Here is a 17,504-nt window from a genome sequence, read left to right on the forward strand (position 1 = left end):
TACCTTAAAAACTCTGTGGACAAAATTCTTTACAACAGTGGCTCTACCTTTCCCTTTAAAAATAATGTTACATAACAAAGAATGTGTAAGATTGCTGAATCTTGCCCTGGTCGATATGGCTCGCAGTTAAGAGTGTTGGCCCTTGGACCAAAAGGTCTTGGGTTCAATTCCAGTCAAGGGTACATCATACCTGGGTTGCAGGTTTGATTCCCGGTCCCAGTCATGGTTGTACAGGAGGCAACCAATCAATGTCTCTCTCTCTCTCTCTCCCCCCCCTCCCTCCTTTCTCTCTCTTTCTCTTTCCCTCTCTTCCACTCAATCTAAAAATTAATGGAAAAATACCCTCAAGTGAGGATTAACAAAGAAAGAAAACGATTGCTGAATATTAACATAGGCATAATATGCATTATCCTAATCAACAAATATTAAATAAATGCCAACATTTATATTTAACATTATACATACTAAAGAAGTAAGATTATTACAACCTAGATCTTAAAAAAATTAATGAACTTCAAAACAGTGAGTACCAATGTAAAACTATGAGTACCAGTCATAAACATACAACACAGTGTAGGATATCCATAAAGTCTAAAAACAGAATAAAGATGTCCTAGACAACACTATAGAATTCACCTATGTTTCCGGACTAGGGACAGCCTGTGTATTAAGGGATACTATAGATATATTAAAGGCTGCTGTTAACTATTAAGAAGATCCTTAGACAAAATTATATGAGGGTTTTTCCTTGGTATTGTCCATTATTTTGGGATGATGACATGAAGATAGGTTTATCAAATTTGAGGATGACAGAAAACTGGGAAGTATGGCTAACACTACATTATCAAATGATGACTCAAAGCTATTTGTTTTTTTGTGGGGTTTTTTTTTTTTGCATTTATCTTCAGATAGAGCAGGAGGGAGAGAGGGAGATAGAGAAAGAAACATCAATGTGAGAGAGACACATCAAGTGGTTGCCACCCAAACGACTCCAACCGGACCGGGGACAAACTGCAAGCAAGGTACATGCCCTTAGCGGGAACCGAACCCAGGATTCTCTGGTCCGCGGGCCAACGCTCTAACCACTGAGAAAAACTGTCCAGGGCGTAAAGCTATTTGGATAGGCTGCAACCTTAGACCAAACTAGTGTATGGATAAATGTGAAGTCCTACCAATTAAGTTAAAAAAAAATCACCTGCAGAAGGGTAGCCATGATGATAAGGAAATTGAAAAGCATTGTCATGCAAGGTTTGGTTTGGAGGTTATGTTGTAACAGTCTTTTATACTGAAGGGCTACTATGAAAATGGAACAAAGAAAGGAAGACTAGTGCATAGACTCTATGCCATAGAATATAGATTATTACAAATGCAAGGTGAGAGGTTATTAGGGCTCGAACTAAGGTATAGTAATGGGAATGCAAAGGAAGTTATAAATAGAAGTAATGCTGAGTAAATACAAAATCTTTAAATTCATCTGTTTAGAATGACAATTTTTTGGCAGGTACTATGTTGATGGAAGAGAAATGGGGGAAACTACAATGAAAAGACTTCAGTTATGACTTAATCCTTACTCTTTAGTTTCTCAAGATCTAGCAGGGATGAGAGATTAATAAACAGCTAAAATACAGTGTTAAGTACCAATACAAAGATATATAAAGTTCAACAGGGTGTGGACAGGGAACAATGAACTCTGCTAGCCAAGGAAAGTGACTTATGAGCTACATTTCAAGGTCTTCAAGATCAGATAAGTAATTTGGAGTTTTCCAGGCAACTAATGAAGAATCAAGAGACATGAAAAGCAAAGAAAAGAAATGCTTTGCTTTAAAGCATGAAGTAACTGAAATGTGTTAAAACTATTAACAGGAATGGAAAAGCTAAGGAACAGGTAGAGAAAAGTGAAGGCAATAAGTTGGCGATCACAAGTCAAAGAATTTGGTATTAAAAGAAAGGAAAGAAATATGCAAGGTAACAAGGTTTAGTAATAGATTTCTTTATGTTTGGTTGTTTTTAATAGTGGCTTACTTGTGCAGAGCTAGAAGGAAACTCAAGACAAGGTAAAAATTGAAGACATGAAGCCAGCAGAATATGTTTGACAACAATAATGGGACTGAGATGAACTGGAGAGTACACCTACCTATAAATATTCAAATAAAAAAAATATATAAGTTTATTTATGCTTAAAATTTTAAATGTATTGACAAACTTATATCATATGAAATATTTCACTTACTGGAAGGTAGTGTGCAGAATGGGTAAAGCACAGGCTTCTGGGATCAGACAAGTTCAAATGCATCTCTACCACTAACATTTTGATATTTGAGAAAGTTAATTAAATTATAGGTCTCAATTATCTCTTTTGTAAAACAGGAATAACAGTGCCTAACTCAAAAAATGTCACAAGTATCAAATAAAATAACACATGCAAAGTACTCAGATCAGTGCCTGGAACTTAACAATTACTCAATCAATTTTTGCCATTTTTATCAGTATTACTAGAGGGACAGAACTATGTATATTAACCCAAAATTGGAAAGTGATTTGATTTTTATTTGTGCAGTCTCCAAAGAAGAATGTCAAAATCTTTCTCTTCCCAAAATGGTTATTTTAAAGTATAATTTATAACCATGCAATCTCAAAATAACCTTAACTTTCTTGCACAATAGTTTGTTTTCTTAAAATTTATTGCAATCAATATATTACAGGGAAAAAAAGTTTTTACAAAGATTTAAGGTAAAATACCCCTCAATCACCAATCTGATATCAAATCCCTTCCTAGTCCTTATTCATGTGTTCAACATGCACCTCCAAATACAGCTTTTGAGAGGTAAGATGAATAAACTGGTGTGAGACATATGAAGAAATTCTGATTAGTAATGAATACAGAAGTTCCTTTTGAAAATCATTCACCACAAATACTTTAAAATATTAATTTCACTGTGATTCATTCATCCAACAAACTTTTATTGTGTGTTTAGTTCAAAGTAAGAGTGCTTTTAACTGCAAGTGATCCCCAGGAGGAACTGACATTTACTTTGGATATTACAAGACAGGTAAAAGTTGAACAATAAAATAGGAGATGCAGTAAATATAGATATAACCATGTGTAAGTATCCATCGGAAAATATAAACCAATTTCTAAGTAAACCTCTTGCTCATACAGGTCAGTCAACACAATTTACTGAGCACAGACCACTGTCCTCATACTAAATTTCATGTAAAGAAAGACCCTTAATCATCTTTCATTCTCCCCTTTTTACCTTGCAAGAGGCTGTGGAGGTTCTGACAGAGACATGTCACTGCTGGAAGATGCACTTGGGGGACGTTCCTGCACTTTGTTTTCTTTGTCAGATTCTCCAGATGGCTGATACCCTGGTCTAATCTAGGAGAAAAGGACATCAAATTTATCTGACTCCCGTCATGAAGATATATTTAGGGACTACATGGGACAAATATTAAGTCATTTACCTTTACAAAAATCATGAAATGTAGGGTTTTTTTCTGTCAAATAAAACCAATTCAAACTGTCCTGGCTGGTTTGGCTCAGCGGTTAGAGCATCAGCCTGCGGTCCAGAGAGACCCGGGTTCGGTTCCCACTAAGGGAACGTACCTCGGTTGCAGTTTGTCCACAGCCCTGGTTGGGTCGTGCGGGTGGCAACCACTCGATGTGTCCCTTTCATGTCGATGTTTCTCTCTCTCTCCCCCCCTCCCACTCTATCTGAACAAAAAATGGAAAAATGTCCTCAGATGAGGACAAAATAAACAATTCAAACTTAGTTTGTCTTAAAACCAGCCATTACAATTAACAGCAAAATTACACCTGATACTAACTGCATACTTTAGAGGATGTAATAAACATCAGTTTTTCACTGGTAAGTAGAAACACTAGTAGTACCTACATCTTCTCAGGGTTGTGAAAATTTACCAAAGCTTAAGTCTGTACAACCTTTAAAATGGTATGAACTTAATATTACTCTTATTATTTTTAAAAACATTAGCAATACTCATAAAATTATCACAATAAACTGGGATATTCTCCAATTTCATCGCAGATCACAAAACTAGGCTTTTCAGCCCTGGGTGATGTGGCTTAGTTGGTTGGGTATTGTCCTGTACACCAAAAGATTCACCAGTTCGATTCCCAGTCAGGGCACATGACCAGATTTCGGGTTCCATCCCCACATGGGGTATGTAAGGGAGGCAACCAATCAATGTTTCTCTCTCCCTCATGCTTATTCTCTCTCTAAATGTCAATAAAAAACATATTTTAAAAAACCCAGGCTTTTCATTATCATAATCTAACTTCATTTGCTCAGTAATACAATGAAGACTAGGTAGGGATATAACTAATAGCAATGATGTGATGAACAGAGATCAGTAACAGAAATAGTAAAACACTAATTGAGTACTTATGTTCAATCATATTTACCAAATAACTTTTCATATATAATGTCATGAAAGGCCATCATTATTACAAATATTATCTGAACATATATCTGAATCTTAGGAATGGTCGGTAAATTTTAAAGTTTATTATAGCAAATAAACTTTTCCTAACTATAAATCACTTCCCTTTGTATTTCTGCCACTACTATTACCTGTGTTTCCTGCATAACATGTTGATGAGTCGGCTCTTCAAGCAAGGTCTTTTCTAGTAGCAATTTGGAGTAAGTTTCCTGCAGTCGCCTAGTTGCTGAGGGTTCAGAAGGAGGCACATTTTTTACTTTAGTAAAGGCTTCTTTCTGCTTCCGATAGAGCTCCTGTAATCGTTTGTTCTTCTGCTCAGTGGCCTCCTTTTGAGCCTTCTTCTCTTCATTTTGCTTCCTCTTCCTTTCCTCCTGCTGTCTTACAATGTACTGTCGGACTTCATCTGTGTCATAGTGACGCTTTTTAGAAATAACAGGGGGATCTTCACTAGCTGTTATTTTGTCAGGTTTTCTTTTTACTGGACTATGACTCCTTGAAGCTTGTAGTGGTGCTGATGACTTCTGATTCTGTAACTCTCCAGTCTCTTGCCTTGTTGCCTGAGCTGCAGAATCCAGCTGTAGGTCATCAAGAATTCCACGAATTTCAACAGGTAAAAAGTCCTTATTTAAGGCAGTATTTTCCTCCTGTTTATTATCTGAAAGAGATGGAACTACTTTCTTTATATTATTTTCAGACCGAGCTCGACTTCTTGAACGTTCCAAGTTCCGTGGAAGAGGTCTATGTAAAACATCCAACCTGGGATCAGATTCTGCTCTTCCAATATGACCCCCTGCAAAGGATGAACTATTAGTGATGTATTAAAATTCTGTATTCTTTCCTAAAAATTATTGCATTCAGGAGAAAGTCAGGGAATTTTGATTTATCTTAAACTCTAAATCAAATATTATATAAAGTCTTCTAAAGAATATTATAGAAGAAAGCAAAAACCTTTTTTAACAGTAGGAGAAAAAATTCTATATTCTGAAACACTATCCTTCCTTGGCATCTGGAAAAATGCATCTTTTAATATTTCTGAAGTAAGGACAGATATTATTGTTGATGTGAATATTTATCTATTAATAGAAAATGACAATTTCTCTCTCATGTGCTTATTTAATGTCACTCTCCCTCCCAAATACCCAAAAGTTCAATAAAAAACCAACAATGTTAAGCAGCCACAACTCTCCAATGAATGACAAAAAAAAAATTAAATATATAGAAAACAATCATTTTATTATCTAGACATTTGTTGATGTGGCTTAATTTTAGGCTGAGAATGCACATGAGTTGATTTACAAGCTAAATGAAAAGTGAAGAGAAGAAAATACAAAGTATATATTGACCTGTATATACTAAATTATAGTTGCAATTGCATTTCTTACTGAAACTATTCCAGAAGTTCAAATTAAGGCAAATTTTCCTGCTGAAAAGGAAAGCTGGCCTATAGGTACATATATTTCATTTCCCAAAATAAGTGTTCATGAAAAAGTAACTAGTTATTGCGAACAGCATTCAAGACATTTCAAAAAGAAAAATGTGCCCTGGCCGGTTTGGCTCAGCAATTGGAGCTTCGGCCTGTGGTCCAGAGAGACCCAGGTTCAGTTCCTGCTAAGGACACATACCTCGGTTGCAGTTTGTCCCCGGCCCTGGTTGGGTCGTGCGGGTGGCAGCCACTCGATGTGTTCCTTTCACGTCGATGTTTCTCTCTCTCTCTCTCTCCCTTCCACTCATTTTTCCAAAAAAATATAAAAAAATGTCCTCAGGTGAGGATTAAAAAAAAAAAAGAAAAAAGTAATGGACTCATGGGTCAAACTAAGCAACTGTGGATCCTAGCTCAAATTTTGCCACTTATTGCCTGTATACTCAATTCTCTCTCAGGGTTTATTTCCTAATCTGCCAAATAAAAAAATTCAACTCTGTTAATGTGTGTCTATATTTGTGCACACAGGAATGAAAGAGATTGGATTTGATTCTCTTAAGGTTCCTAAAAGTCTAATAATATTTGATTAAATAAAGCTTTGTTATTCACAATGACAGCTAAATGTAATTAATATAACATAAACAGAATTCTTAATAAAGATCACCAAAATACCTCTGTGCAGAAATTATTTATAGACAAGCCCTATAGGCCATGTCTTCTTTTTTGAGCTACATTCACAATTATACATATAAAGCAAAGTCATAAAGTATTACCAAAGAGTATTTTCACCCTCTTTAAGTACTTACACAAGCAACTTTTAATTGTTTTTCTCAATTTTAATTATTGAGATAATTTAATAATTTGATCACTTACCAGATTTAGTAGTTCTCTCTCTTCCACTTCTGTCACTTGATACTGTTCTTCGCTCTTTTTGTTCCGTTTTGGGTGCAGGTCCCAGAATCTTCTTTACTAATTTTTGTCCATCTCTCCAAGAAGACGTACTTATCAGACGACTGCTACCTAAAAAAAATATATATATATATATTCTGCATTGAATTTAAAATGTAAATTTTAGCTGTAAGAAGTGCATCTATTCAATCATACAGATTTCTAATAATCTTATGCTTTTCTTAAACTAAAGTCAAAAGGTTTACAATCTTTTACTTTTAACCCTAAGTCTCCAAAATCAATGAAGAGTTTGTTTAAATCTTGATTTACCCATACACCTCAAATAAGTATAAAATACTTTGAAAGCTAAGTAGCAAATACAAATAATAACTGAAACCTCAAAAACTAGGTCACTGAATCCAACAATTTTGGCACAGAACAAAAATATGCCTTAACTATAAAAGTTAAGTTTTGGTTTATCAACACTAGCACAGTATCTGGCACATAATAGAATCTATGTTTGCTAAACAAACAAATGACTTAATCTAAGCACACAAAAATATTTGAAGAAATATATAACATAACAAACAGTTAACCGTGATTAACTTTAGAGGGGATGGTATTACATGGAATTTCACATTAAATTTTAGATATATACCAAAACTACATACTACATTTTTATACATAAAATAATGACATTAAAAAAACAAATACCGCTCTGGCCGTTATGGCTCAGTGGTAAGAGTGTCACCCACAGACCAGAGAGTCTCAGGTTCAGTTCTGGCCAAGGGCAATGTACCTCAGTTGCGGTTCGTCCCCAGCCCTGGTTGGGGTAGTGCAGGTGGCAGCCAATTGATGTATCTCTCTCACATCAATGTTTCTCTTTCTTTTCTTTCTTTTCTCTCTCTCTCTCTCTCTCTCTCTTTCTCTCTCCTTTTTTCCCTCCAGCTCTATCTGAAGATTAATGTAAAAATGCCCTCGGGTAGGAATTTAAAAACAAAAACAAAAAAAGAACAAATACCATCAACATTTTCAACAGCCCTAATTATAAAAGTTCATAAAAATAAAAGAATGTTCCAGTAATTACAGCTGTATACCAGAAGAAAATATTTTCATTTACTATTTTCAGATTATAAAAAATTTTAAATCAGACTATCATCTTGAAACAGACAGTAACTTAAAAACAGCAACACATGGTATAAAAGACTGTTTCTAACATAGAAACCATAAAAATAAACATGAAATATATATTTAATTTTTTTTCTTTTTATTGATTAGAGAGAGAGGAAGGGAGAGAGAGAGAGAGACAGAAACACTGATGAGAGAGAACATCGACTGGCCGCCTCCTGCATGCCCCCACTGGGGACCTGGCCCACAACCTGGGCATGTCCCCTGACCGGGAATTGAACCAGCGACTTTTGGTGCATGGGTCAACGTTCAACAACTGAGCCACACTGGCCTGGCTGAAATATATATTTAAATGCAAAGTAATATAAGAAATGGAATAAAATAATAAAAGAGTACTTTAAACCTAATTAGCCCAGCCAGTGTGGCTCAGTGTACTAAGCATCAACCCATGCACCAAGAGGTCAGCAGTTCAATTCCTAGTCAGGGCACCTGCCTGGGTTGCAGGCTTAATCCCCTGTGTGGAGGCATGCAGGAGGCAGCCAATCAAGGTTTCTCTTTTTCTCTCCTTTCCCCTTCTTCTCTCTAAAAACCAATTAAAAAAATTTTTTTAACTAATTAAATTAGAAAAATAGATTTTTACACTGATAGCCAATGCTGGTAAAATTACAATAAAATCATTCTACTTATGCATTGCTTGTTCAACTATAAGAAGGCATAGTTCTTCTCTTTAAAAAAATAATAATAATAGTAACACTATTACGTGTCAGGGACCCCAAAAGTGCTTATTTACCTTGCTTAAATAATGCAAGTAGTGGCATTGTATCTAATAAAAATAATACAAAAGAAAGAAAGAAAAAATAAAAATGTTCACCGTATCATTATAATATCAGAAGTAACCTAAATATTGAAGAATGGTGAATGGTTCATTCAACTAGGTTTCTACAAGATGGAGTACTGTGTGGCCATTTCAAATCAATTTCCATAAGAAATAACAAAAATGTTATACAGAAAGCTTCTAAAAAAAGAAAGATAAAATTTTAAATATGCAAGATTACAATCACGTATAATTATGATTTTAAAACTATTGTAATGAAGTACACCAAATAATATCAGTAATTTATTTAAGTAAGGGTAGTGGTTTTTGGTGTTTTCTTCTATTTTTCAAGCTTTCTGTGATGCTATTTTAATTGGATTTCTAATAAAAGACATTCCATTTAGAGTTTCTTTAAAAAGGGCTTTTAATTTAAAAGTTTAAATGCAAGTATAGTTTTAATGAAAACATCTATTATAAAGAAACATGAATTATAAATGTGTTTATTTTAGAAAAGAAGTATTTTTGTACCATGTTATTAACCTTAAACAGTCTATCTAAAATATTGAAAAAGATCTGCATCTATTGCTCCATCTATTTATAAAAAACTTTATGTTCTTAAGCAAAATGGGAGAACAGGCCTCTCTTCAATTTCAGCTTAATTTTCTGAATCAAAAGCCAAGCAACCATGAATATACTGGGTAGTTATGTATAAATGTTGGCTTCTGAATATGCTGGGTGGTTATTTCTGAATTCTGGCTTTCTGGCATAGTGTCATGCAGTCATTGGTAGAAAAAGAGGACTTTCACTATTGATAAACAATTAATACTGCACATTTTATGACTCTGTCTTGGTCACTGCCCCAGTGCATACATGGAAATTAGCCTACCACAAAACTGGACAAGTACAATCCAAGATCAGTGTTGAAAAGTTATAGTGGCCCCAGTGTTTCATTTCAAACTATGCCCCTGACAACAGTATTCCATAGTAACTCATAAAAAATAACACATCTCATTTTTTTTTTTTTAATCCTCACCCAAGGACACTTTTGCATTCATCTTCAGCTAGAATGGGAGGGAGAGAGGGAGGAAAAGAGAGAGAGAAACATTGATGTGAGAGAGACATCATTGACTGGTTGCCACCCACACGACTCCAACCGGGCCAGGGACAAACTGCAACTGAGGTACATGCTCTTAGCGGGAACAGAACCCAGGACTCTGGTCCACGGGCCAACTCTCTAACCACTGAGCAAAACCGACCAGGCTCATCTTTTTAATGTAAGAATTATTTTAGTTTACGTTCAGATAATTTATGCTCCTATAAACCTTATTTTTTATCTGTATACATTGAGGGTCATTCTCTTATGACAGCTAGAGTTAACAATGGATGTCACAAATTATGTTATTTGCCACTCTATTGATTAGTCTATGACCAGAAATACAGTGCTAGTCAAAACCCAGTGTCCCATCACTCCCGCTCTTTGTTCCCACAGACCTTGCATATCCCCTATCACCACACTTAATTCTAACTATGTATCTACAGTCTTCCTGACAATATTATAAGCTCTAGGAGAGCAGGGCTATGTGTATCTTGCTTACCACTACTGCCTAAACTTAGTATAGCACAATGCCTCACATATAGCAAATATTTGCATTACAATATGCCAGGGCCTATATCAAGTCCCTTTAGATATTACTTAAGTTCTCACAACAACCCCGTCAGAAGTACTGCTGCCCTCCCATTTTATATATGGGAAAAATGAAGGACACTAAAATTAACTCATTTACCAAAGAAACAAAGCTAGGTTATAAATCCGGGCAATCTGGATCAAGCCTGAAATGTTGATCACTATGGAACTAGGGAATTCTTTTTCCCGGTCTTGATCTATTCTGAGTCCAGCCTGAACACTATAGGCGTAGACTGCCATACTTTCCCCAACGACAGTCATGAACAATCCCTCTGTATATAAAAGTTCACTACATAAAAATCATAGCCTTTCATCTGATTAATTTCTATTAAAAATGACAGAAAAGCCTTGGCCAGCATTGATCCACCTGGGTACCAAAGGTCTTGGGTTCAATATCTGGTAAAAGGCACATACCTGGATCCCCAGCCCCAGTTAGGGTGCATGCAGGAAGCAACCAATCGATGTATGTCTCTCCCCCCAAACCCAAAAAATAGAAAAAATATCCTCAGATGAGGATGAATAAAAATATAAAAATAAATTAAAAAATAAAATAAAATTGATAGTTCTGGCCATTTGGGATCAACAGCAGAGCATCAGCCCATGGACCAATGAGTTGCAGGTTCAATTCCAGCCAAGGGCACACACCTCAGTTGCGATTTGTCCCCAGCCCCGGTCGAGATCATGCAAGAGGCAACCAGTCAGTGTGTCTTTCTCACATGGATGTCTCTCTCTCTCTCCCTCTCTCCCACTCTATCTGAAGACAAATGGAACAATATCCTCAAGTAAAGATTAAATAAATAAATAAATACATAAATATGACAGAAAAAATGTTGGGGAATAACAGATGTATTCAGGATCATGGTGAACATGTGACTTCATGGATATATACATATATGAAAACTTATCAAACTATACATTCTAAATACGTATAGCTTATGCTATGTCAATTAAACACATACACATAAAATGACATATAAATTGTATTCCATTTTTACGTGTGCCAAACAATGAGAACATCTGGTTAATAAACATTTATTTCCAAACAGATGCCGTTTCAGTAACGGCCAATTTTAGGAGGTATGTGACATTGAGAAGACTAACCTGTTTTGCATTCTGGACTTGAAAACTGTGCTACCTTTTGGACTTTTCGTACTGGCTTGACCACTTTCTTCTCTTTGCTTTTCTCAACAGGTTTCTCTTTCATTGAGATATCATCTGAAAATCAGAAACATTTACAGCAAATATTACAATGATTCCTACCCACCCACTCATCCTCTCCCGAGTATGAAAAATCAATATAAAGTTTGTAATTCAGGTAGGGAGAAAGAAACCTTCCCGGAGGTTCTATGACCCATCAGCTACCAGTGCCAACTCTTCTTATGGAAAGGTCTAATGATTACCACTACTCTACCATTAGGTTCCAATTCTGGGTGTTTATTTTTTTCAGGAAACACTTGCGAAAATTAGCTCATTTTTACAAACTGGAAGAAACTTCAACAGTAATGCTTTCCAACCCAGGATCCATAGCCTTTATAGAATCTCAGAAGTAAAACACTTTTTCAGATTCCAATTTCATTTAAAAATTCCTATGTAGCTGAGATATTGATGAACTTCTAGAATAAAACTTTATAAAATACTCAATATAATATTCCTAAATTAGGCCCTTTTATGGATATGCTAGTGAAGTATGTCAAGGTATTTCTCATACAAATTACTATTCAGTAATTTTCTCAATTCTAATCTGGGAATATATATATGAGTGGGCAAAGTAGTTTTACATAATACAAATAAATAATACAATTTGATAAATAAATAATACAGGAATAAACTGTTTCACATACTCACAACATAAACCTACTTTTGCCCACCCATGTGTGTGTGTGCGCGCGTGTGTGTGTGTGTGTATAAATTAACCTCTATTACAGATCTAAATACATATACTTCATAGAGTTCTGCATTCTGGGCAAGTGAAGTAAATATGAGTCACAGGCCGTAAGGCAGGAGCATACCACGTGCCTAGGAAACAGCAGGAGGCCAGTTTGCATGAAGTGAAGACAGGAAAACTGCAATAACTAGGGCCAGAAACATAACTGAGGGCCAGACCATGTAGGGCTTTATAGGTCATCACAAGAACTTCAGGTTTTACTTAAGCATGAGATGGGAAGTTTGGGGAAGATTTTGAGCAAAGGAGTGATATAATCTCAATTAAATTTGAACGAGCTTACTCTAACAGCTGTGATGAGAACAGACTCGGATGGAAAGCACAAGCAGGGAAAGCAGTTAGAAGGCTACTGCAGTAATCCAGGCAAGAGACTGATGGCTTGGACCTAGGTAGCAGTGACAGAGGCAGGTTATGTGGTTTTATTTTAGATATATTTCAGACAATATTAGATACAAGGAAAATATGGGGGTCAAGGGGCCTAAGCAATTAGAAAAATAGGATTGCCTGAGGTGGAGAGACCTGAGGAGTAGGTTTAAGGGGTGTACAGCAACCCCATTTAGTTAGTTAGCTCCATTTCAAATATATTAAGCTTAAGAAACCTACTATACATCCAAAGGAAGATGTGGCATTAGCAGCTGGATCTGAGAGTCTGAGTTCACAGGAGAAGTTAGAGACATAAAATTGGGAATTATCAACGACAACAAATATTTAAAGCCCTGAGACTAGATGAGCTTGTCTCCTCTGTATGTAGATAGATAAACGTTTTAAAGAGGGGTAGGAGAAAGGCGGGGAGGGGAGGGAGACAGACCCAAGTACTAAGAATGGGACATGCCAATGTTCAGAAATCAGGGAGTCGATTAGGAAAAAAACTGAAAAGGAGCAACAAGACTTAGAGGAGGAAATCAAACACTTAAGGTATCCTAAATGTCAAGTGAAGAGTTTCAATCATGTCTAATGTTGCTGAGAGAGCAAGATGACAAATCAAAATTAAACACTGGATTTAGCAATGTGGAAGTAACTGATGATCTTGACAACAGCAGTTTACAGAGAAGTAGGAGCAAAAACCTAATAGAACGAATTCAAGAGTAAAAGGGAGGAGGGAAACTGGAGACAATGAGTGTAGGGCAACTTTTCGAAGTTTTTCTGTCAACAGGAGATAAACAGCAGCAGTTGAAGAGAGTAGGGCCAAAGATGGGTTATTTTATGACAGCTGAGAGAACAGCATGTTGTCAAACAGTATGTTGATAGGCATGACCCCGTAGAGAGGGAAAACTTGATGACATAAAAGAAAGGAAACAGGGCTAAAGTTAGGTCCTTAAATACACACGAGCAAATGGAATCTGAAACACAAGTGGATGGGTTGGTCTTAACTAGGAACAGAGAATTCATCTACCACAACAAGAGTATAACAGACAAACTTCTTTAAGAGTTCTTTGGCATTCAACATTGTACTTGTCTATGATACTGTCCTATGAGTTATATTGTTATTACCCCTACTTTACACATGAGAAAACCAAGGAAGAGAGGTTATGTAACACAGGCAGTATACACAGCTAATAAGTGGCAAAGCCCAAGTTTGAACCCTTTAAAGCTGATTCCAAAATATTTGCTCTTGTCCCACCGGTATGGGCATGCAGGAGGCGGCCAATCGATGTTCTTTCTCATCAATGTTTCTATCCCTCTCTCTCGAATCAATAAAGAAAAAAAAAAAAAGGAAAAAATCTTTGCCCTTAACTATTACAATTATTCTCCACATGAGAAAAAAAGTTCTGAATACACTGCTCCAATAATAATAGTAGAAAAACTGGGCTGAATAATGCCACAAAATGTATTAGAAGAATCTCTATGGAGGCTTACTAGAAAAATCTCAGCTTTACAGTCAGACAGAGTTGGCTTTGAATCTTGGCTTCTTTTTATTTTATTTTATTGTTGACACTATTATATATGTCCCCCAGCCCCCAGCCCCTTTACCCACCTTTGCTTCAATTCTTAACTACTCTATGCAACCTTTGGAAAATTACTCTTTTGAGCCTCAATTTCCTCAACTATAAAAAATACAGAAGACTAAATTCCCAGCATCTTGTCCAAAATCATACTAGGTATTTAATGAGTATGACGTTCCTATTTCCCTCTTCCTATCTTCCAGAAATTCTTTGTATTTCCAATTCTCTAACATTATTCCCTTCCTTAAAAGGTTCATTTTTCTTCCTGCATTTTGCCCTCATGTTAGTGTCTTATCTGCCAGCCTGCCAAATTACTGACCATTTCAAAGATGTCAGAGGTCTAGTAGAAGACAGAAACTTCAACTAGACTGCTGTATTTTCTTCAAATCAGACAGGCCTTACTCTGCAAGTCCCCCAGTTTAAAAATAGCCTCGTTTCTGTCTCCTCAGCCATGAATGCTAATTTTAATCCTGGAGCAGAGCCTAGAGGCTGAGAGAGCCTTAAGACTAAAACCACCACTACTTTAGTATACCATGTAGTTAGAAAGGGGAGATATCTTTAGCTCGGTGACCACTTTATGCTTAGATATTTTAAGTTAGATAGCATGCATGATAAACACTTAAAACCTTAGAAAGCTCTACTCTCACCTGCAAAGTGAAGTGCTAAGTCTCGATACAGTTCTCTACTCATGTTTTGAAACTCAGCCTCTTGCCACACTTTGCCATCAGGGGTCCGAATCTTGGTCTCTGAAGGATTGAAGCCTAATACATACCAACAGTACAGAACATTCTTATCAAAATTGCTTTATAAGTTTTATTAAACTTTTAAAAAGCGAGATATAATTAACATTCTATAAAATTCACTCTTTTAAAGTGTACAACTCAGTGGTTTGTAGTGTATTTACAAAGGTATACAACTATCACCATCTAATTCCTGAGCATTTCGTCTCCCTGAAAAGAAACGCTGTACACATTAGCGGTCACTCCCCACATTACTGTCTCTATTCCCTGGCAACTGCTAATCTACTTTCTATTTTTATGGATGTGCCTATTCTGGACATTTCATATAAATAGAATCATACAGCCCCACCCCAGCTGGTGTGGCTTGGTGGACTGAGCATCATCCCATGCACTGAAGGTCCCAGTTCAATTCCTAGTCAGAACACATGCCTGGGTTGCAGGCTCGATCCCCAGTAGGGGGCGGGCAGGAGGCAGCCAATCAATGTTTCTCTCTCACATCGACGTTTCTGTCTCTCTCTCCCTGCCTCTCTCTCTAAAAAATCAATACAAATATATTAAAAAAAAAACAAACAAAAAAAAACAGCCCTGGCCGGTTTGGCTCAGCGGTTGGAGCGTCGGCCTGCGGTCCCGAGAGACCCAGGTTTGGTTCCCGCTAAGGGCACGTACCTCGGTTGCAGTTTGTCCCCGGCCCTGGTTGGTCGTGCGGGTGGCAGCCACTCGATGTGTCACTTTCACATCGATGTTTCCCTCTCTCTCTCTCTCTCCCCCTCCCACTCTATCTGAACAAAAAATGGAAAAATGTCCTCTGGTGAGGATAAAAAAAAAAAAAAAAAAAGAAAGAAAATTAAAAAAAAAAAAAAAAACAGAATCACACAGTATGTGGCCTTTTGTATATGGCTTCTTCACTTAGCAAAATGTTTTCAACAAAACTATATAACATTTAGCAAAGCTCTATTCCTTTTTATTGTTGAATGATATACTCCATTGTATGAGTATACCAACACTTGTTATCTATCCATCAGATGACAGACATTTGGGGTGTTTATTTTTGGCTAGTATTAATGCTGCTATGAACATTTGTGTACAAGTTTTTGTGTGGACATATGTTTTCAATTACCTTGGGTATTATACGTAAGAGTGGAATAGCTGGGTCATATAGTAACTCTATGTTTAACTTTTTGAGGAACTGCCAAACTGTTTTCTAAAATAGCTGCACAATTTTACATTCTCGCCAGCAATGTATGAGGATTCCAATTTGTCCACATCCTCACCACGACTTGTTATTGTCTGTCTTTTTTATTACACCCTAGTAGACATAAAATGGCATCTCAATTGTGGTTTTGATTTGTATTTCCCTAATAACTAATAATGCTGAGCAGCTTTATAAGCTTTTAAGAGAGGAATGCATAATTAGCTACCACGTAATGTGTTAACAAATACTATTTGAAAAAAGTAAGCTTCAGTGAGATAAAGCAATACATATTTGTTCAAAAAGACTAAACTGGGGAAATAATAAATTAAATGATAAAAATGTTAATCATTTAAAATTTCAGAGATACAAACCACCCTTCTCAAGACCGAGAGAGAGACTACACTACTTATTCATTTCTTTGAAGACAGGTATTTGTTGCTAACATCTGTCTGATTTTCCTTATAGCTGAACTAATGGACAAGTTGCTGCCTACATAGGCAAAATGCACCAAAAGTGTAAAAAATGGGTTTTTAGAACACTTGTTCAACTTCTCAAAAAAATTACACGTGTGCTTTTTCCTAGGAATTGCTGTTCTGACTTCCTACTTCAAATTTATAGCTACTCTTTAAGAAATGTACTGAACTTGCAATGCTACTTTATAAAATAATAAAATAATGAATATGGATAATATCGTAGTACAGATTTATATTTTAAGATGGCTCAACTTACCAAAAACTTGGCAGCCAATAAATATTTGTAAAATTAAATCAATATAAAGAATAGGTTGGAGTTGAAATTTCTAAAAGCACTTTAGAGGTGTTAGATAAAATGTACTGGTAAGTTAAATACATGTCTAATAGTAAATAATCTATTCAGCTCTTAGGCATAATAGCATAAACTTAAATTTCACCTGATATTTGTGGCAAGAGGCATACAATTATGCCTTTATCTATATAATGAAAAAATGTATAAACATAGTGTTCCATCTTTATAAACTACAGATTATAATAAGGAACTGTGGCAATTCCATGCAAGTCTATTTCTCTCTCAACATTTCTCTTCATCATCACCCCCATACCATCTTTCTACATTTAACCCTATCATTCCCCCCGCTCTTTAAGAACTATTAATTTCCATGGGAGCCTTTCTTTATATTTGCATCTTTACATATAAGTTAACTTCAAGAAGCTTTTAATATCTACATCAGTTTCTCTTTCTGTACCCCCGTCTTTATTTCTACTCTTTGTCCACTTTTTTTTTGTACTAGTTGACTTTATTGAATAGAATAA

General features: G+C 36.0%; 1 protein-coding gene across 10 annotated transcripts in view; it reads right to left on the minus strand.

Moving 5' to 3' along the window:
- The window catches only part of CEP350 (centrosomal protein 350), a 98,689-nt gene that overhangs the window by 70,036 nt on the left and 11,149 nt on the right, over window positions 1-17,504 (minus strand). For 7 of the 10 annotated variants that reach the window (XM_036271874.1, XM_036271876.1, XM_036271873.1 and 4 more), the window contains exons 6-10: window positions 14,931-15,044; window positions 11,500-11,613; window positions 6,758-6,904; window positions 4,596-5,254; window positions 3,258-3,379 (exon numbers count right to left, since the gene is read on the minus strand). In XM_036271874.1, the coding sequence (XP_036127767.1) occupies window positions 3,258-3,379; window positions 4,596-5,254; window positions 6,758-6,904; window positions 11,500-11,613; window positions 14,931-15,044 (1,156 nt within the window). Of the gene's footprint in view, window positions 1-3,257; window positions 3,380-4,595; window positions 5,255-6,757; window positions 6,905-9,747; window positions 9,776-11,499; window positions 11,614-14,930; window positions 15,045-17,504 lie in introns of those variants that run through there. The other 3 variants (XM_036271877.1, XM_036271881.1, XM_036271882.1) reach the window with 2 other exon arrangements.

This window comes from Molossus molossus, unplaced genomic scaffold (assembly GCF_014108415.1).
Source record: "Molossus molossus isolate mMolMol1 unplaced genomic scaffold, mMolMol1.p scaffold_m16_p_20, whole genome shotgun sequence".
NCBI classification, from domain to species: Eukaryota; Metazoa; Chordata; class Mammalia; order Chiroptera; family Molossidae; genus Molossus; species Molossus molossus.